At 46.6% G+C, this 22,431-nt stretch overlaps 1 protein-coding gene across 1 annotated transcript in view; it reads right to left on the bottom strand.

The window, feature by feature from the left end:
- Positions 1–22,011, bottom strand: part of JARID2 (jumonji and AT-rich interaction domain containing 2) — a 201,111-nt gene extending 179,100 nt beyond the window's left edge. The window contains exon 1 of the mRNA XM_084281620.1: positions 21,274–22,011. Within this exon, the coding sequence (XP_084137746.1) occupies positions 21,274–21,318 (45 nt within the window). The 5' untranslated portion in view covers positions 21,319–22,011. The remainder of the gene's footprint in view (positions 1–21,273) is intronic.
- Positions 22,012–22,431: the final 420 nt, after the last annotated feature.

Here is a 22,431-nt window from a genome sequence, read left to right as displayed (position 1 = left end):
TGAATTTCTGCAGAAGGTGTAAGTAGTACCATGGTAAGAATAAAACAGATAATAAAAATAAGCTTTGTCAACGCGTTAAGAGGCTTAATACACACAGACGTAGTGAAGTGACATCTTTCACCCAAGTTTAACTGTTGAGTAGCAGCACGGCGCTATTTTTACATAGGCACTCTTTTGACTAAGACTACTTTTTTGCTGAAATTGAGAGTCCCAGCTGTACCAGCTAATGAGGTGTACATGTGCAAAGCGCTGCTCTCAGTGCAATTAAACCGCTACAGAACCACAGGAAAAAAAAAAAAAAAAAATCAAATACAAAGTAAACGAAGGATACTTCAGAAAGCACGGACGACAAAGCGTTTTCCTGCCACTTACGAACACAATCAACAATGGGAAAAGCTTTCACGCCCAAGGAAAAAGGCTGTATTTAAGGCTAGTTTTGACATGAGCGCTGCTGCTGAATTTGGAGCTGGGAACTCCAGCGCCCAGCTCTGGGGCAGCTGCCCTAAAAAAGGCTTTTTGGAGAACAGCAGCTAAAACGTGCTGCTGGGGCCTGGCCATCACACGAGCACCGCAATCCAAAAATAAAGGCATTTTCTCCGAAGCTTACAGATAAAGCATTCAGAAGAGAAAGTTTTCTTCTGTCCACATGTTGGGACATATGTGTTTTTTGAATTGCTGAAAACATTTTATCCCCACCACCAGATTACCTAAAAAAAAAAGGGAGGGATCTTAATTAAACTTGTGTCAGAGATACCACTCTGAAAAAGTGGAACTTTAAGAAGCAATATGTGGAAAAAAAAATAGTAAGTAAATAAAACTGTTATTCTGTATCGCTTGTTTTTCCTTTTATGTTGTCGTAGCCCAAGTTCCTCTGAAAAAATAAAAATAAAAAAGTAGAAGAAGACAAAGCTTCTGTCCCTTTAGCTCTTGACTTCGCAGCCCCTGTTGCCCAATGCTCTAAAAGTGCATTTTGTTTCAAAACAGCTTTCCTAGATTTTCAGAAGGGTGTTTCCCATCTGCAGAATCCTCTCACTTGCAAAAGGAAAAATATTTCTCTTAATAGGATACTTGACTTCTGTCTGATCAAAAAGGCTATTTCTTCAGCAGACCCCATGACCTCATACCATAATGCACACAAGTGCATTAGCTCGTCTCCACAACCAGACAGAAAGCTGGACAGATAAAGGGGAAAACAAGGGAATTTCTATTCCCCTCCAATGTGTTTGCCAAAACTCCGAACTATGCTCAGCTCCTGATGAAGTTTTTCTGCATGAGCTCATCTTCATTGCATCTGGTTTTGGAAGAGGCTCATTTAAAAAAAAAAAAAAAATACAGATTTGTCTGTCAACAGACAAACTTTAGTTATATATATATATATTTTTCCCCCCTGCTCCAAACTGCTGACCCGAGATGGTTATTCCTTGCTCATGTGTGCGACAGACCGAGTGCTGACGAGCCAGGCTCCCACACCTGTAGGAAATGGGGAATTTAGGCTAAAAAACTCTGCCTGACATCCAACTTCACACGGCGATGCTTCGGGGGGGGAGGGGAGTTTCCTATAGCTGCATTAATTCAGGCTAAAAATACCCATGCTGACATGCTGTCATGTGAGAATCTCTTTGATTCCAAGAGTTTATTCAGAGCCTTCGTGTTACTTTGAACTTTTTTGTTGTTTAATATGATCATCGCTCCATTTGTCATCATATGACAAGAGCAGACAATTACACAAGCTGAAGATATGTCTGCCAGTCATAGCATGCCATCTTGCTGCTGTCAAGCAAAGAGATGTGCCTCTACACACCTCTAGATTGAGTTCATTAAACCAGCCTGCAGGATATCCCTCAGTAATGACACAGATGAAAGACCAAATTAAAATTGCTTAATTCAGATACACAATCTCCAGCATTTTCCACCTTGCAGTCTAACTGGTTAAGCCGCGTGTTTGAATAAGCCGTCCTCGCACAGAAGCGGCTCTAATTCTCCACTTCCATCACTTTTAATTAAAACATCTAAAAGATTTTCGTTTTGTTTTGTGCCTCCCTCAGTCCTGAATGCTGGCTGAGCTGTACAGCAGAAAAGCAGCTGCCGCGGCCACGTACGAACATGCTTTCTGTCAACCAAACCACAGAAAGAATCGCTCTCCTACGCTGAAATTGCTAAGAAAGGGGCGAGCACACTGGTGATGGTGGGAATCAAGGGGGGAAAAAAAAAAAAAAAAGTGTATTACTGTAGAAAGCATACATGGGTGTTCTCTGTGCTCAGTACCACCCCCCAAAGGCCAGTTTGTCTCCAAAGCCTTGGTGCTTAGCTGGTAACACCCCGTGACCTCCACACTGCTCATCCCAAATCCATCTTCCCAGTAGAGCATTTTAAAATACTGCGTGCTTCTTTAAGATTTTTTAGTAGTTTATCTTGGGAAGAAAATAGTAATTTCTTCCTACGCAGTTGCTTCTCCCTTACACAAGCAGGACAGAAGAAAGAGTATGCTTAAAGAGCAAGCATCCAGCCATTTTGAATGAACACGGGGAGAAGTCCACAGGGAAGTAGCACCTACCTCAATTAGTAGATTGAGCCATGTTTTCAAACAAAGCCTAATTAAAATAAGCTCTTCTGAATCTCCACCAAGAGCCAATTCACCAACAAGGGGACAATTGCTTAACACAGCCTGGTATGATGAAATACATTCCAGACACCGCCGTAGCAAGCATCAGCATTAAAGCTGACGAGGGTAAAAGCATCAGCTTTCCAAGTACAAGTCTGAATTTAAAGCCAGAATCCCCATCCCCATTACTTTCTCATTAGTGGATTCGCATATCAGAGCAGCGGGGAATATTAATAAATAGTAATAAAAATGCTTTAACTATACTTAAAACATCGCTCCTGCAGTTTTCAGGACAGCGAAACCCAAGGCTATATGTAACTACTAAAGCCTTGTCTTTACCAACACGATTTGGCACGGCACCAGCAACCCAAAGGGCAACAGGAAACCACAAAGTTGATTTGGCTCAAAATTTGAGTTTTTCTGAAGCCCGGTTAGACAACAATACAGGCTTTTAAGAAGAAATTACACTGTAGATAATTTGGTTTTGTTTGAAATAGATTCCCATGAACCAGCTCCAGCTCACTCACAGCAGCGTGACATCGCTTCATGTAAATCTGCCTGAGATGGTAACACCTCAGCACCAACGTGAGTAATTGCATTAGTATTTGCAATTTTTCTTGCTATCTTTCTAGGTAACCAAAGCCTAATGAAAAAACAATCAGGAAAGACCAGGCCCAAGTAGCAGCTTATCCACCATGGCACCGGTGTGCCTGAAATGGCAGCTTCATGGCTCAGCCTCACATGAGCTAAAAAGCACTTTGAACTTGTTGAATTTTTGTGCCCCAAAACCACAGAGGCCCCACGATGCCTTCAGGCAGCTTACCTCCATCCATGCAATCAAAGCCAAACTACCCTAACGGGAGGAAGAACAGGGCCCTGATGTTAAGGAAAGGGAGAAACCTTTTGCTAAGGAGGTGGGTTTTTTTTGGTTGCTTTGCCTTTTTTTTTTTTCCTTCTGAAAAACATCCAGCCCTTCTGCCATCGCTGTCAAGTCCACAGAAGACGTCACACTGTGGTTTCATCGATTGAGGTTTGAAACCCAAATTCATGAACAGGAGGGATGGACCCAGCACTGAGAGCTCAGCTCCCCCAGCTCCCTGCACCACCTCTGTGGAATAGCAGAATGACAGCAGGCACTCCCAGGGAAATAAACAGCAGCTCCTGTAAATGAGGTTCAAGAAGGGGATGGAGAGAGGGCTTCAGCAGCCAGCCAGGGGTTTCCTTCCACTGCTGCACGAGGCCACAGCCCTGTAGAGGAAGCAAGCTGCCCGCCTACCCCTTGTGGGCCTCGAGAGCATCCTCTCGACACGCATTTCAACTGCCCACGTTCCAGCAGCGGAGCCGAACTGAGAAAGACCACGGCTTTGCCTGGCCCATGACAAGCAGCCAGAATAAATCTCATAATCTAATTTGTGCACGGCTGTGCCTCAGCTACTCCAAACTCACGTTGTGCGACTCACCCAGCACATGCCTGCTGAAACGCTGACAAGCAGCGAGCACGTTTGCAGCCAAACGTGCCTCCCTACAAACCCAGCTCGGCCCCTCCAATGACAATATCACCCCCCCAGCCAGGAAAGCAAAGGCTGCACGAATGTTTCCACACCGCTATTTAACTCACTTCATTTCCAAATGGAAAAGAGATAGGAGCTCCAACGCAAAACAAACAAATCCCCACCAGCCCATTTTTACATTCAATTTGCATAACAGATCACTGCAGCATTAGCAAAATTCCATGCTGCAAGCACATTTAATAAAATCGTGGCGACAACGGCTTAACCAGCGCATTAGTTAAAATTCCTGCAATGCCTATTATCAGCGGAGTTACACGATACAGGGAACAGTGGCGTGCCCTAATGAAACCTCGTGCACGCAGCCAACAGACTGCAACAAAGAGGAAAAGAGCACATGAACACTCCAAGAAAAAACAATTCAAAAACCAAACAACCTCCCTCACCCTCCCCCCCCCCCCCCCCCCCCCAAAAAAAAAAAGTGGAAAAAAAAAAAAGACTGGCATCATGTAAGCCAAAGACCTACTCCATGTTACATTCCTGGTGCCTCAAGCAAAGGAAGGCAGCATTGGTGCAGAAACTGTGTGCTCAGCCCCACAGCACAGGCATGCTTTGCATTCTTAAGAGGCACCCTCTGAAACCAATCATCGTTACTCTCTAATTGGCTGGAAGGAAGCTTGTTCAAGGCTTGACAGCCAAAAGAAATACCCTGACTTCTGGGGACCGTAGGAGACTGTTAGTGCAACTCATCCTGTTGACAGTTAAGAGGGGGAAAAAAAATCTGCATTAAAGCTCTGCAATTATTTGATTGTGTTTCCTTATAATAATTAAAGTTCTAGAAGAAAATAAAAAAAAAAAAAAAAAAAAAAAAAGAGGAAAGAAAGAAAACAAGACAGGAGGAGAACTGAATTACTCACAACAAAAACAGGTACAGCACACAGTAATTCAGCTACGTGCATTTACACGATTCAGGCCAAACGCTGTTAAAAGACTGGACTAAACTGAATAGGATGCTGAAAGTGTCTTACTCCTAAAATATTTTGCTCCGAGGCGAAATATGCACAAAGTATTTTAAAGCATTAAGACACTAATTCTGTAAACAATAATGCCTACAGCATGCGCACCGCGCACTGGAATGGATTCCTCAACTTGGCCTCATCACTTATGCATCTGATGAAACAAACACTGACAGCTTTTTTGCATTTGTAAAGGCCCCACAGCAGCTGTGGTGATCCCACCATAGAGCAATGAATTAAGCCTGAAACCCAGCTGGGTCTGCACAGAAGCCTTTTTTGCACAATACAGCAAGACTATCATTGTTAACCTAGGCATTATTGTAAAATATTCTGCATTACATTAAGAACCGAGATAGAGATGCCCTGTAAAATTAGCACTAATAGGCAATTTATAACATTTAAAAATATGGATACCACATTGATTGCTAATTGACACCAGATTTCATATTGATTGCTAATTGACACCAGATTTCATAGTTTCATTTCCACACAACCGCAGTGAATCAGGTAATTACAGAATATTGTTGAAGTAGGAAACAAAGTGAAATTAAGAAATAAGCCCCATTAAAGTTATAAAACAAACTTCTATAAAATGAACTCAAAAACAACTAGAAGTTAAAATAACCATAAAAAATTATCAGTCTTGAGAGGGGAAGGAATCTGAGAGATATTGATGACGTTATTTTTCTAGTTTACAAGCGCATAAAAGTGTAGTGAGAAAAGAGTTGGGAATTAGTTAGAAAAATTAATCTGAAAGTAATTAATTGGAGAAGAGTTCTCCGAATGCACTGTTTTAGAACTGAAACTCTAATCCTTTGCATTTAACATCGCATTTAAAAGAGGCCAGAGGGATCCAAATAAAGTTGTCTACAACATGTGCCACAAGGAAGACACGTGCATATATGCTGAGAGCCTTCCAATCTGACCCTGGTTCATCTACAGCTGCACCACGCGACCTTGGGCAAACACGGTCAACATCTGTGCAAACTGTGTTTATAAAACGGAATATTCAGCTCATCTTGCTTGGCTATTGAGAACACTTCTGTGAGCCTGAACTATGAAAACATGCGCTTTTTCCAAGAACGCACAAAGACATGGAAAAGTAGCTGCCAAGTATTGTGAAAAGCACTGAGAGGAATCCAAGGTGTATCCCACCAGCATGAAAAACTCTTCAAGCTGTCATCACAGCTTCTCAGTGTTGCAATGAAACCATTTCTCTGGGTAACACCACAGAAATACGCTTCTCAACGAGTACCCAGGCAAGTACTGTGTGTGTGGTTTGTCTTTTCCCCATTTCTCCACCTTCCAGAGGATTGATTGCTCAGCCAAGTATGCAGGCTTTCAGATGATGACTTCTCACAGGCTTCCAAATGCTGACTTGCAGAGTAAAGGTGCTAAAGGAGCAGCAGAGAGCACTGATGAAGCATGAAAAGGATCACAAAATGTCACAAGGAGCAATTTGGAAATCAGCAGCCAGCTTAGAGATAGATGGAAGCATGGTTAGCAGAAACAGCAAGATGAAAAGCATCTTTCATGAACCCTTTTTGAAGCCCCTACGTTTCTGAACAATGCAGAACTGATGCAGTCAGAGAAACAAATGTCTTATTAGCAGAAACCAAAATTACAGGCAGCAACAACGACAACAACAAAAAAAAACTAATTTCTTTCATTTGTGGCATTGTCTCTCTTCCTGGGCCTTTAGTATTATCGGCAGGCAGAAATGAGAAGAGGAGAAGTGGAAGGAAGGGGGAGAGAGAGCAGAAGGTTAAAATAAAAAAATCAAGAAAAATAAGGGGGGGGGGAATGAACTTCAGGCTCTGTGCCACGTTTGGCTAAAATGAAGTAAGACCCAATTGGCAGCTTTTGAATATATGACCCTCCAAAGGCAAGTTGTCAGCTCAGTAACAGTTGAAGGAAATAAATGGACAGCTCTGTACTGTTCTGAAAGTCTTGTGTAATGAAGTTAGTTTCATCTTGGAAGATGGCCAAAAAGCATAAATCAATGAGCAACCAACCTTGTACCACTTCTGTAACAACAGCAACAGTCATCCAAACGCAAGCTGTTTATTAAGCTCTAGTAATGCTTGCTCCACACCAGAAAGTTAAACTGAGAGTAACCAGGAGACTGGCTGTGCCCGGGGAACTTGGGCAGAGGTAACTTTTCACGAGTGACGATAAAGCAGATCTTCAGCCTGCTCCAGAAAGAGCCAGGCACGTGAGTCTTCCATGAGTCTGAAATACGTGAAGACAGCTGAAGTTTTGCAGCCGGTGACTCGGAAAGCTGCTACCCGCACCTTCGAGAACCCAAAGGAAGACTCATTGAGGAAATTTTCTTCGTTTATCTCTGGGGACTTCCTGCACGAACCAACCACCAACCCGACCGAAATAAATAAATAATTCAAAGCCACGAGACTCGTGCAAATGAAAGCAACCCGGGAGATACAGATTTAAAACCATGTTTGTGACAGTTTTATATCCTCTTATCTATGACAGTTTTAGGAGCCCGGATAACCAGTCCGTTACAAGCAGGACTCTCCGGACTAGACACCGTCCACAGTCAGCCAATCTTGGAGATGTTCTTGCAGCCTTTTGTCTCAAACAACGCCAGCTATTCAATCTTCTTTCTTATATACTTAAAAATGGATAAGATATTACTTCTCGTTTCAAGGGGCTGCCTCAAGAGATCACGTATTGTTTTCCCCTTTTAACTAGACTAGTTTATACATGGGCTTAACACTGTTCATTTGTGTTGAAATTAAACTACGCATTAACTCCCTCAGATTCACTGAAGATCCTTGCTTTCGCTGAAGAAGGTGGTCTAATCACTGAGAAAGTCAGTGGATTGGACATCTGGAAAAGTATCTTAATATCATTCTTCCACAGAATAATGAGTTTTCAAAGCTGCCGTGCTACACTGTTTCGCTTCAGCTTTGCAATATGGGAGCTCCTCATTAAAATACTGGGTCCTTCTGATGGGAAAAAAAAATCTGGACATTTGGGCAACATGGAATAAAGGAAGGAAGGAGTAGTGCACAATATGAAGACGGTTAAAGAAATAGGATAACCTTCCAACCCAGATGCAACTGATTGCTTCGAGGAGACAGAAGAATGGTGATAAATCACCCAGACATAGGATAGTTAACAGCAAGCACTAGAAAACCTTCAAAAGCCTGCCAGAATAAACATCTTCAAAATCCACTTCCAAAGACAACAGCCTAGTGAGCTGAAGTATATTCTTCCACTGTACAAGATGGAGAAGCACTTCTCCAGGAAGCCATCACACCTGTTACTCAGGCTGTAAATCAGCTATCTCTGAAAACACGACCACGGCACTATAACTGGGGGAGGAAACAAAACTAAAAGCAGCAAAATTATTGCTGAGACGGCAAAAGACAGGGACGGGGCAGTGGCAGGACCTAACTGGGAGCACAGGACAAGCTATCCCTGCCGTCAGCAGGACTCCGACGATGGATACCTATCCCTGCCATTTTTCTCACATTATACTGACCTTGGTTTCACAAGCTGTGCTGGAGGGCAGGTGAGCTCTCCAGGGCTGAGCACGCTAGGCTCACGCTTCCCTGACAGAGTCCCAGATGTAGCTGCAGTCATGCTTGTCACGTGCAGGCGATTAAAATGACAACTCTTTGACGTGCCCCTGAAAAGAGCGCATGGGAAGGGGATGGATATCAGCAGAGCTGATAACCAGGCAGTCCCTCGGTCGGTACCACAGAGCTACACATGGCCATGCAAGCTGGATGGGGACGCAAGGAGAACAGAAGGAAAGAACCAAAGGCAAGTTCAGAAAAAAATAAAATTAAAAAAAAAAATCAGAAAAAAAGAGATGATCACTTTGCTAGGAATCCCTGTGGTCAACTCACGGCTATTCTGGAGGGGAAAACAGGAAATGTACGGCCAGACGTGCAGCAGGAACGCTGCTCCTCATCCCCTTCGGAGAGGGAAGCAAACCCTAGCAGGAACGGCCCAAACAGTCATTAGGCACCAAGGGTTATTATGCATTAACAGATGGGCTGTCTGTACGGGGAGAAAACGCCAGACTCATCCCTGGCAGGATCTGAGACAAGTTGGTAAAGAAAAGAAATAATAGTTTATCCCTTCGCTCTCCTCCATCCAAATTAGCGGAGCAGTAATTTCCAAAATGCCCACAGGGAATTAATTTTACTGCATCCTTGACTGCAAGAGTAATGGGCTTAAAATGACACCACAAAAGGAAGAGGAATCAACAAGGATATAAGAAAAGATGCTTGTGATGGGGAAAAAATGATTACCTACATCATAAACACATTTTCTCCCGCTGGATGATACACCACCAGCCTTCATAGGAGCCAGTTAAAGTAGTATTATAATGAAAATCTAAGTAAGATATAAAGAAATTATATTACCCAGAAGACTTTCAGAGACCATATTTTTCTTAACAAATTTATGCTGAAAATCACATTCCCGCTCTCCAGAGCAACAGGGCCTAGAAATCATTAGGACCGCTCTGCCGTCCAGCCTGGAAGAAATCCCACCACCGTTAGTTACTTGGGAAGGGCGTACTCGAGGAACTTTTCAGCAGTGGAAGCTGTGCACCCATTTATATGACTGGTCAGTTGCGCCACATAATGCTGCTCCTATATCCACGTTTTATAAATAAAAGCTTTAATGTATACGAATGATGAAATTAGCTTTCCCTGAACGCTCACATCAGCAGGAATTGATTTCCCCCAAGTTCATAAAGGCACTGTAAAAAGTGATGGGCAGGGCCACGTTCTACTTTTCCTCCACGGTATTTGCCCAGATGTGCATTGCAGTTTGCTGAGCCTTGCATAATGCAAGCAAGCAGCCAGCATTTTCCATAGCCAGCGCTTAAACTGTGCACACAGGGCTCGAGAGACAAGTAGAGACAGTGCAATCCCTCCCCTTCCCAAGTATTTCCTATGGAGCTGCCCCCAGAATGAACTGCAGGAACCGCTCCATGCCTCCCCCTTTGGCCCTCAGGAAAAGCAAAAAGACGCTGCGACAACAGCTCGCCTTGCCTTCCTGCAAAGAGGTGGCAGCAACTTCACTGAGAGCTGATTTCCTCAGACAGCAACATGGATAGAGGAACCCACTCCGAGAAATACACACAAGCGAGAGAAAGAAAAGCACGGGACCAAAAACAACAAAAAAAGTATAAAAAACCACCAGTACTATATGCACGTGTACATTGTAATGAAGGTAAGAGTAACAAAAGAACAGTGATTAAATTTAAAGAAAATATTACGAGAAGACACTGGAAAAGAGAAAAGAAAATGAATTGTTCACACACACACAAATCAAACAGTCAAGGCTACATCCAGTAAAGCCATGAAAACCATTAAATGGCTATCACCCTCTTTAAAAAAAAAAAAAAAAAATCTAACATTCCTGCCTGCAAATACTTAGGCACTCTCTTAAAGAGGAATGGCAAAATCTCGAGCCCAGAAAAGCACTTCGGCATGTGCTTAACTCGCAAGCTCCAAGCACTTGAATTGACGTCAGTAAGAGTATTCATGTATTTGAGACAGGCACGTGCTGCGGTGCCTTGCTGGATCGAAACCGAGGGTGCAGCTCCACACACGTGTTCCTGAACCACAGCAAAGCCAAAGGGGGGCTCGTGCCCCACCATCCCCTGACCCGTGCCACTGAGGAGCCTTGGCAGGCTTGCAATAAAACCACGTCATTTAAAGATGAGGAGGGGGGAAAGGAAGAGAAAAACGGCATAATTACTTTTTAAGCCAGATAATTTTGGTGACTGTGTTTTGTATGAAGCTCTGCAGTTATACTGGTAGGGGCAAATTACGCTGAGAACTGTATCACGCAGGGAAGATCAGTAAAGTCACCAGCGCTGGCTTCAGTGGTGAGAAAAAGCCATGTGATGCCACATCCTGATGCTCCTACAGTTAAAGGAAGCCTTGTTTGTTTTTTTTTGTAGCTTCTCGATTTGGCATGGTTTGGCCTTCTCACACTACCAGGGAACTCGGGGCAAAATACATGATTAGCATGGCAGTTCCCCTGCGCGTTGGGTAGACTTTTCAACAAGAGAAGCTATCAGAACTTGCTCTGCAGTGGGAAAGCCACGAAAGCCATGGGGAATTTCCCGAGGAGCTCCCTCTGTGAGCAGGTCTTTGTTGCAGGCAGTCGAAGGGTGCAGCGGCTCCGCTTCCACGGGGCACCGCGTGTGTCACGTGCGTGTCTGCGTTCGTACGTGTGTTCAAAGGCAAGCCAACAGCAAGTACTGTCCCACAAAGAATTGCATTTATTTAGGGTGAGTGCTGCTTCTTCTACCACATTTAACTGTGGGGGGAACTCAGCTTCCAGCAGCACTGCTAGCTGTTTTATTTTCTTCCTCTTCTTTTTTTTCTTACGCTGTTCGAGTTTTAAATCGGTCAAATCCAAGCAAGCGTAACGTGTAACGACAGCGGTATATTTTTGACTCTTTTCTAACATATTTTAACACTTTGGAAATGATTATGGCACTACCGTGACCACACGCCCAAACACCTTCAGCTTCATTTTCACCAGCGTGGCCTAACAGCGTTTCAACCTTATTTAATATTCAGCAGCAGAAGGACGAGTACAGAGAAATCCACGCCTGAACAATGCTTAAAATAGACAAGGGCTGCTAATTTTGTTTGCTAGGAAATAAAACGTGCACCTCGTGTCTCCTATTTAGTCATCGTTTCACAGCCCACTTAACCTCACGCTGCTGCTCCCAGAAGCGACCCGGCCACTCCAGCTGCGTCCCTGCAACACCTTGTCCAGCCCAAGCACTTCTACAGCTACATCACGGACTGCAACATTAAGCAAATCCACACTAAAAGCCGACCGTATTTCACCGGTTTGGACAAATAACAAATTCCCAACCTGTGACGGGAGCTATCACCTGGCATAAATGCTGGCTGGCAGAAGAGAGGGGGAACAGCCAGAGGCTGAACCACTTCTTGCAGCACGGTGCTGGTTTAATGTGATCATAAAATCACAGCATTACGCAGATTTAGCATTAATGGCCTCCACATTCATGAAATTGTCACCCAAGACAACATATAAAAGCTTCACACAGGACTTTCCCAGCACAGACAGGGAGAAGGGGGCAGCTTCTCTCTACAGACACTTCTTATTTTTGTATGTTTTATTGGTTCAAGGCGTCACTGACAGACTTGAAGACAGAAAAAGCCAGCTTTGAAAATTATTTGCCATTAGGATGACCATTATTTCTTCCGTGCCATAAATAATTCAGAAGAAACAGTTACTGTAACATGCTGTAACTCCAGCTTTTAAGTAACGCGGAGCCTCTTGTCTTACAAAGTGGTATTACTGTCCCCGTTGCATGCTGAACAACCAACAAAAAATTAACATTGGTAAAAGCTTTTCTAACTTAGCATAAAGGTCTCAGTAGCAGAAAAACCGCCTCCTTCTTACAGTCTTGAGTTCAGTACAGCTTTTAATAAATGATTAGAGGAAATGCTATTCCACATTAACTTCTGCTTTGTATCTGAAAATGAAAGGGATGTTCCCCAGTCTCAGAAAGCCTGCCCACTCGATGGCAATAGGCCATGAGAATTTTCATCATTATCACCACGCACCCAGAAAGCAAACTTTAAGTGCCTATCAAGCCAGAAAATCACATCTCGGGTGTCCATCTATGTCACCCTTCTAAGGGAAGCATTCACGTTAGGGCCAGTCATTTGGGATGTCACCCAAACACAAACTGCATATAACATGAGCTCAGCTATCAGTCAGCTTTGCAAACAACAATAGCTAATGTTCCTTTTATTTGGCTTTGAGTTTTGTAAACTCAAAGTCTGGACCAAGTTTTGTATCACTGAAACCAAAACAGAAGCAGAGCTATTTTTTTTCAGCTCGAGTTGAGCTAAGAAGTTAATTGATCTGGCATACGTGCAGGGCTGGAAATTTGTATTATAGGGTTTTCTGCATGCACGCTGCAGCTGAGAGATTTGGCTCACAACTTTGATGTACCAAAAAGGACTCTGTGGGACGAAGTCGCTGAAAGTAATAACCGTGAAATAAAAAAGGTGAGAAAGAACGAAGCATATCCCTTCTCTAAATCACCCTTACTCTGCCTAACAGGCACCTTATAAAAAGGAAGAAAAAAAAAGCCACAAACATATGGTGGCAGCCTGCAGCAACTTAAAACTCTAAATGCAATTTCTAGACTATGCACTTTTGGGGCATAAAGATTTCCCGCATGGGAACAGCATAAAAAGCGATATGCTAAATGAAACAACTAATTAAAATAATGATAAGCATCTCATCAAAGCAAAACTCTGGGCAGACTCTTGCCTAAGACTTTTGGTTTCTGTCCACTTTATTAGTAGCGACCTCAAAAAATATTCTGTGTGTTGCAATGCACTCGACTTACACACTTTACACCTTCGAGTTCCCCTTTGTATTTCTTAAAAACACAGGCCATTCCCAAACACAGCTAGAAAATCATTACTCGCTGTTTCAGTGGAGTTCCCAGGGGAAACTGAATTCCTGCCACCAAGGAGCCTCAAAAGCTTGCTGTCTTGGTTGGACTCCCCAAAATGCAGCGTGACTAGCAGCATGCCTCGTGAGAGACTGAAGTTCACTCAAAGCAGCAGCAGATTTTTTTTTTGTATTTTATCCAGCAGAATATAAAGCACAATCCTCAGAGGGAAAAGAAAGTCTCTCTTCTCCCCCAAACACAAATGTGGGAAAGGGCAGAGAAGACAGCCCTGCTCTTGTGGGCAGTGAAGGAGAAAAACGTCCAAGTGCCAGTACACGACACAGCCCAGAAATATTGGGGAGCGCATACCTCTGCCCACTCGCATAAATCTGTTTTACATCTATTTTAAAAATAGGCACGTAGCTGATTTCCATATGCACATTGTTCAAAGAGCTGATAGTTTCTCCAAATTCACTCCCATTGTTCTTAATTTAAAAGCACGCGCTGCTTCGAAACTGATCTGCAAGTACAGCTAAAAATGAATTGCTTGCAATATACAGTCATCCCAACTTGGCTCAGACAACGCGGTATCAAAGTGCAAAACTAAGATTAGTAGATTATGTCAGAATGAGCTCCCATGGTTTATTCTTGAACTTCACAAATATCGTTAGCCAGTCATCACAGCGCGCGTGTGCCAAAACACGCTAATCTCCTGCAAGCACCGCGTCACGCCGAAGATGTCAGAGCAGCAAGGCGAGCTCGAAGAACTGAAAGCAGAACGCAGGGACGCGAATACCACAAGCCCTCCTGGAGCACGGCAGCACGCCGCACTTTCTCAGCTCGGTTCTTTTTATTTGCATTTCTTCTAGCCTTTAGGAAGTAAAAGCAGCGCAGTGGCAGCCACCGATCCAGGGCTGCCTTTCTGCAGAGCAAAGCGAGGGAAGAACCGGCCAGAAAAGACCTCAGTAGAGGTTCACCATTTTCTTTCCACTGCATTTTTTAATCGCACAAACGAGCTCCTTTTCACGTCTGATTGAAGGAGGCTTTGTTCCCCCAGATAAATTTGCGGGATATGGCTTCTGACACTTCAGTCTGGGATGCGACATTTGCTGCAGAAATGCTGGAACGGTTTATGATGCCACTCTTCCGTACGTGAACCGGTGGAACGATTTCCACGTGAGCTTTTTTCTTTTTTTTTTTTCTTTGCTCCTGTGCTCAGCCAAGCTGGTGCATCTGAAGAGCTTCCCGCAGCAGCATAAATTAAGCTGATAAACTTTGCACAGGAGCAGATGGGGAACACTCGCACGATCCGTCTGCTCGCGGACCAGGGAGCCTGGAGCCCAGAGCCCCGAGACGTGGCGTTAGGCACGGCAACACACGGCCACTGACCGCAGCCACTCTCCTACAGCAAGTTTGGCAGTGGCATTTCACATCTTTGGACCCTTCGTCTGTGTAAAGAAGTGACTGACAAACAAAAGCATACGCGGAAGGGAAGGGAGACGGAGTATTTTCAAACGAGCCGTCCTCACGGCTGTAATTAAAGGGCTTACTCCTTTCCCACAGCCCGCTGCTGGAAATACCAGGCCTCTGCCGGCTTGCCGAAGGAACAACATCAGAACAGGATGTCATTACACGAGGGAAAGTGTGAAACTCGAGCAAGTGAAACGGCAAATGGTTTAAAACCTTGCACCTACTGATTCATTGAGAAAGCGTTTCTGCGACAGGCTGCAAGAAACCCACCCCAACTAACCAAAGCCTAGAGTTCCCAAATAAAACCTCCCCGTTAAAAACCATCAAGGACCACATCCAGTATTCCCACTAGTAGCGAGCCAGCAAAACAACCCATCAAAGATCTAAGAGAACACCAAATACATTTTGGCAAGCGTATTATTTCCTGTATCTGAATTTCAGCACCAAGCACTCCTCACACGCTAGACCTGAATTTTACAAGCGTTTTGCAGCTTTTAACTTTTCTAGTGGCTTCCTACCACTTAAGAATGCCCCAAATAAAAAATGGTAGTAAGCGTAAAAAGTATATGTGTATCATATCCCATTTTCTACTTCGCTTTTTACTTATACTCCAGGTACCTCTTATCCTTTTCTCTACAGAAAGCCCTAACAACAGGTTAAGGGGCTTTGTATTGAAGGTTAAGAGCTAAATCATTAAAGCCGTTTGCTTTTGGCCAGCAGAATAGGGACATTCAGGGCCATCGACATCAGGAAACGTTTAAGGGAAGTTCAGGTTTGGCAACACTGAAATTTGCATTATTAGACTTGAAAGTTAATGTCCCGTTAATCTTACACAGAGGCAGTCAAATCCATCAGCACTATTGTTTTCAGACTGTCTGCCCACTACAGCAAACAATGCATCATTTACACTTGGTTTACATTTATAGTTGGGAAGAAAGCCATGCAAAGGACTAGGGAGAAAAAACAGAATGTTTAAAATGCAAATTTGGATTTTGCAGCAATGCATGTATTCCTCTGCAAATTCCACATCTGCTAAATCACACAAAAGCTGAGTGTTGTAATAATAATAATAAAAAAAAAGTAATAATAAATGTCTCTGCTTTTCCCTTCCCTACATTAAAATTACCTTTAAGCCTTCCTTTCACTTGAATACTGCAAACTATAAACTTTAGAAATGAAAGCAGCTGGTGTTTCCCCCCCCTCCATCCCCAAGTTCAAGTTGATTGAATTCAGTCACCATACAATATAAAAGGGAAAGAAAAAAAAAAAAAAGGCTTTTCCCTCCTCCTTGAGAACTTTCAGTCATGTGCAAACTAGGAACTATCCTGGTTTGAAATGGGCGTAAACAAAATAGAAATTTTAAACCTGGAGTCTCTTTAGCTTCAGTCTATGAGATTTAAAAAGTGACCTACTTTATGTAATACTCCCACAGCTGAGTCATCACAGTATCAACCGGTCTCTATCAGCTGCAGGGTGCGATCATCACTTTAAAAAAAAAAAAAAGTATCCATGCCGAGATACAACTTTTTTTCTTTTTTTTTAAGTTCTGTTAAAAATACACTGGTAATCTCACAGTCCAGAGCATAACTGAGGGGGGGGGGGAAAGCCTTGAAGAAAGTTTGAACCACATCAAGTAGTCTCTGTATAGCAGATGCCATGCCTAATAGCAAGCCCCCGTAAGCTACGCAACAAAATATTGGACCAGGCTGCAGAAACACGGATTAGTTCCTTCTCTGCCACTGTTACAGTACGTAGCTTCAGGCAAGTAATTTAGACTTCTTTCTGTTTCATCAAACAATAAAATGGAGGGAATGCTACTGCATTAGAAAATGAGCAGACGTTTATACCAGCCTTTAACATGCATAACATTACCAGTTATTTCGCATCTACAGAAAAGGAAGGGGTAATATATTTTTAATACTGGCTCAGTAGGCCTCGTAAGAGAAAGTGAGGGTGCTTAATGAACATTAGAAACTCTTCACAGGGGCCTTGATTCATTATAATTCACTCCGGACAGCATCTTACGCAGAATTCTGGCTCACGGTCTGTCGGAGTGAACAGGAGTCCATTAGTATCTCAGTGCAAGGCATTTGTTGATAGCAAGAAGTAAATATTCGTTTATAAAAAAAAGATTGGAATTACTAGTTTCTAGTTACGTGCCGTCACGCCACTCAGCATAAAGCTGCAGTCTCAACAGACCAGGAGGAGGTTAAGAGGAATGCAAACTCTCGAGAGAGGCTAGCATCCGCACACTGGTAGCCTTAAGTTATGTCTACAAAAAATAAATAAAAAAAGGAGCTCAGCACGCTACATTGCTGGAACAGGTACAAGGCGGGAACAGTCACCACCCGCCTGAAAAAAGACCCAGCACGAGAAAGCTCCAGAAGGCTACCCGAAATAAAACGCCAGGCAGACTGAATCACACCACCCCTGCCGCCACCCCGCAGCGGCTGTACGTGATGTCTTGTAGGAGCTGGCCCTACTCACAGCGCCCCTCAGGGCAGGGAAACGGGGTGCTGGGGGGTGAGAAATGAGGGAACCCTACCGTGTACCAGACCAGGCCGGGCCACGGGGTCAGGCTGAAGCTGTGGGGTGCACAAAATGTCCCCTCCCCGGGGGTGCTGCTGTCACCATTCCCCCGGCTCCCTGGGGTGCCTCAACACCATGGCCTGCGCACCCTCAGGGCCTCGCTCGCGTGCCTGACCCCATGGTAGTGCTACAAGCCAGGCACAACCAAGGAGGCAGTCTCTGGCCTGCTGCTCGCAGCAGCCTCAAAGGCACCGTTCGAGGGGATTTTAAGGCTTTAAGGCACCACTACCAACTGGGGGGGCTCTCCACAGGCCGCCCCAAGGGGACCCACGTCCCCTCAGGGCACCTCCATGGGGAGGAGGAGGTGTCACGCGAGGTGACGGCAGCGACCTTGCTCCATAATCGCGTTTCGCCATCTGCCACCCTGGCAGAGCTGTGCAGGTATTTTGGGACCGTGATCCAGGCCTGATATGCCAAGGCCTGAACCGGGAAGAAGAGGAGACGTGCTCTCCGACGGCACGAAAATGGGCAGAAACGCACACACCTGTGAAAATCACGCTCGAGACTTCAAAGGTTTTCATTTAAGGACTATTAATTCCAAGCGCATACTGAACGCAGTCTGGCTTCTCGGGCGCTGCTTTACAAAGCTGTCAGTTTTCTGAGGCTTGAGCCAAAAGGCAATATTTGATATGTAAAGATGTTTGAGAAGGAGGAGGATAAAGTGAGAAGCAAGATTTGAATGAGTCAGCCATGGCTCTTTTAAAAATTAAGCAATAGCGTTTTTAAAGAGCAAGGAGGGGGGGAAAGATGCATATGCGGATTTCCTCATTCCTGGGTTATCAGTTGTGAAGATAATGCAAAGTTTTGGGGAACTTTTAATTACCGCTACTCACGCAGCAGCGACTGGAGCCACACGACAGCCACCCGCGGCACGCGGGCTTCACCCCATTGTTCTTGTTACCTTTTTGCTTTCGGAGCTCGTTTCCTGAGCTCTGGAAAGCAAAAAGCCCGAACAGGCTTTGCTTGAGAGCAAGACGGCGGCCTGCAGCTACCCGAATGTCCCGATGATGGGGACATGCCACTGAAATGGGACATTGTTTTGGGGGAGCCGGAGGGGGCTGCTCACCCCAGAACTGGAGCACCAGGGGGCTGTCATGTGTGGGTGCACCCCATCTCCCCCACTCGGTGCTGACTCCATGCAGTGCCAGATGAAACACTATCGTGCTCCACAGCCCCAGACCAGCTCCCAGCTCCCCTCCCTGACCACTCCGCCATGCTGAGCCCACAGGGGTGTGCGACCAGCGGGCTTGGGGTGCCCCATGGGGATACGGGGAGGGCGTCCTGTTTTAGGGAGGGGGCCAGCCTGCCCCTGGGGAAGGTGTGCTGGGGGTGTGGGAGAGCTGGCGGGCTGCCTCCACCTTCCCCTGGATGGGCAGGCAACAAAAGGCATGGCACGGCATGGCATGGCCGGGAAGGATGGCACCACGCGTGTCACGCCAGGCAAGGCAGGCATGAGAGCAAGCGGGGCGGGGGCTGCTGGCACCATGGCCCCCTCCCCAGAACCGGCCGTGCCATGCCGTGCCATGCCATGCCATGCCATGCCATGCCATGCCATGCCATGTCGTGCTATGTCGTGCCATGTCGTGCCATGCCACCCCCCCCCCCCAGCCCCGCTCTTAGCGCCCCGGGGCCTCCCCCCCCCCCCCTCTACGCCCCCCCCCACGCCCCCGCCCCCGCCCCGCCTGTGACGTCACGCGCGGGCCGAGGCGGCGGAACGCTCGCACGGCGCGCAGGCCCTTCCCTTTGTGACGTCACGGGCGCGAGGCGAACCTGGCCGGGCGGCGGCGGCGGCGGCGCGGTGGCGGCGGTGGCGGTGTCCGGCGGGGCTCCCGGCGCGGCCCCGGATACCTGTTGCTACCTGGAGGGCCCCCGCCGCCGCCGCCGCCAAAGGCCGGCGAAAAAAAAAAAAAAAAAAAAAGCAATAGGAAAAGAAGAACGATAAGGACGGGGTGAAAGGAAATGATAACGGGGAGGAAATGGGGATAAAAAAAACGAAATTCGGGGAAAAATGAAAGGGGGCGAAGTTGCATCGCGGGAGCACGCCCGCGGCGCGCTGCACCCCGTGCCCTGCCCCGGCATTGTCCGCCCCCGCCGGGCCGGGCGACTTTGGGGCGATTCCCCCTTTATCCCCCTCCCCAGCCCCGTTGGCACCGCGGTGTCCCCGTGTCCCCACCCCCCCCAAAGCCGGGCGCTGCTTTTGTCTGGGCGCCCCCCTCGCCTCGGGGCAGAGTTTCCCCCCCGCACGCCCGATCCCATAAGCTGCAGCCCGGCGGCTCCGGGCTCCCCGTCCCTCTGCAATGCGGATGTATTTTAATTCCAAAAGCCGGCCCCGGGGTGCCCGGCTGCCGCCTAGCACCACAATCCCCCCCCTAACCCCCCATTCTCCTTCCCTGCAGAGCCCGGCGGGGGGTCCAAAACCCACCCACCCATCCCCCTTATTTATATTTTTTTATTATTATTATTATTTTTAAATTTATTTTTGGGAATGCACAGAACAGCAGCAAGGGGGAAGTGTCCCGAAGGTCACCCGCCCTGCACGGAAACGCACGTACGGCCCCCGCCGACAGCCACGGGCGCCGGCGACACGTACCATAATATAAACTGCAACTTTTCAAGTGTCGCAGCAAACACACCCTAAAAGCGGCCGTGGGGCCGTGTGTCTGCCTGTCTTGTGTGTGTCTGTGTCCCCGTCCCCCCCCCCCCCCCGCCCCAAAACGCCACGCCGGAACGCAGCATTTTTCCCAACGTGCAGATAAAAATCGCGATTCGGTCTGCTGCATATTCGCCTAATCCCCCCCTCGCTTTTTTTTTTTTTTTTTTCTCCCCCCCCCTTTTTTTTTTTTTTTTTTCCCAAACGAAAAGAAAAAAACTCCCCTATGCCAATCAAAACGCAACTGGAGCACGAACAAAAATCTCTCCCCCCCCCCCCCTCCCTTTCCCCACGTCCACGCACATTTCTCCCCTTTAAAGGAGCAGACAATCGCGAGGGATCGGCCGGATTTTCAAAAAATAAATAAATATTATTTTTAAAAAAACGAAGCAGAAGCCGAGAGCCCGGGCTGCGGCTCCTTCTCCCAAATATATATATATATTTTTTTCCTCCGAGCCATTTTCCCGTGTGGCACGGCCCGGCCCGGCCACCGGCCGCAAGTTGCAGCAGGCTCCGGGCTGGAGCACCCATGGGTGGCCGGGGGAAGCCGGCGGCACGGCGCTGGCAGCCGCCGTCTCGTTGCATCCCCCCCCCCCACCCCCCCAGCGGCAGCCCCCCGAGCTCCCCGCCTTTCATCGAAAACTAGATGATGATTGTGTCATTTGAGGTCAATACATTTGTGCAGCGGGGGAACCGCCAGGCACAGGCTGGTTTTATAACCCGGCTGGATGGAAGGCTTCCCCGGGAAAAGAAAAAAAAAAGAAAAAAGGGGGGCCCCTGAAACTCCCCCCACCGCACCACAGGATTAAAAAAAAAAAAAAAAGGAAGAAAAAACAACAACAACAACAATAACAAAACACAAAACCCCAAACAAATCCAGCAATACATTTCTGTTAAAAAGCGTAGAGCCGCAGAATTCGCTATAAACTTGACATTCACTGCCATTTCCTAAAACTGGGAGTCAAATGATAGATGTTATGACCACTTACGTATTTCTTTTGAATTATATTCCTCTTGGGTCTTTCTTTGCTCATTCTGGTATCCAAATTCTGATTGCAAAAGGGGACAATTGCTTCATGAATTAAAGCCGCGACAATTAAAAAAAAAAAAAATACCGAAAAATCCTGGGGGGGGGAGGGGGTTGTTTGTAGTGGTATCTTGTAATCCGACTTTTCTTTCCTCACAATGTGATTCTCCTAGCAATAAATCCGAGGTATGGGGGACGAAAAAAAAAAAAAAAAAAAAAAAGACGAATGCGAAGGAAACAAAAAAAAAAATTCACTTTAGTGAAACATTATAATGGAAAATTTCCCCCTAAACACAAAAAACGACGCCCTCGATATCCCCTTTTTTCCTTCTCGAGCCACCTAAGCGATCTGCAGGTCCTTAGTGTCAGAGCCGTAGTTACATCTTGGAAAAGGCGAGGGGCCGGAGGGAGAAGATAAATAACGCAAATGTTGGAAGTCACGTTGGCGCTGCTGCAGCAGCAGGGAAAAGCAGCAGAGACAACTCCAGCAGCAGCAGCAGCAGCAGCAGCAGCAGCACCAGCAGCAGCTCCAGCAGCAGCAGCAGCAGCAGCAGCGAGGGCTGCACGCACTGTGTGTGTGTGCCTCTGCTCCTCCAGCTCCCCCCCTAACCAATGAGAGCAGCTCTCCGCCAGCAACTTTAAATGGACCTGGGCTGCCTCCTCTCTCTCTCTCTTTTTTTTTTTTTTTTTTTTTATAATATATATGTCTGCGTGTGCGCGCGTGTGTATAGAGATATATACAACACACAGGCACACGCACACAGCGCCGGGCACCGCTTAGGGCACGCCCACAATTCCCAACCGCGGCGCCAGCCGCAGCACCCGCCCCGAGGTCGCCGCTGCGAGCCCGGGGGGGGGTTGTGGAGGGGGGGGGCGGAATTTGGCGACGCTCCCTCAGCGCGCAGCACGCTCGGCCTCGCCGCCCTGCCCTGCCCCCGCCCCGCCGCCGCCGCCTCCTCCTCCTCCTTCTCCTCCTCCTCCTCCTCCGCTCCGCTCCGCTCCGTTCCCCGGGGCTCGGCCGTGCGCCGGGGCTAGCCGGGGGCTGGCAGCACCGCGCCTGGGCTCGGGGCTCCGCGCAGGGCCCGGCGATTGTCCGGGCTCCGCGGGAAAGTTGTAGTTC

The sequence above is a fragment of the Netta rufina genome, assembly GCF_964035555.1.
Source record: "Netta rufina genome assembly, chromosome: 2".
Classification (NCBI taxonomy): Eukaryota; Metazoa; Chordata; class Aves; order Anseriformes; family Anatidae; genus Netta; species Netta rufina.
This window is presented reverse-complemented; position numbering and strand designations above follow the sequence as displayed.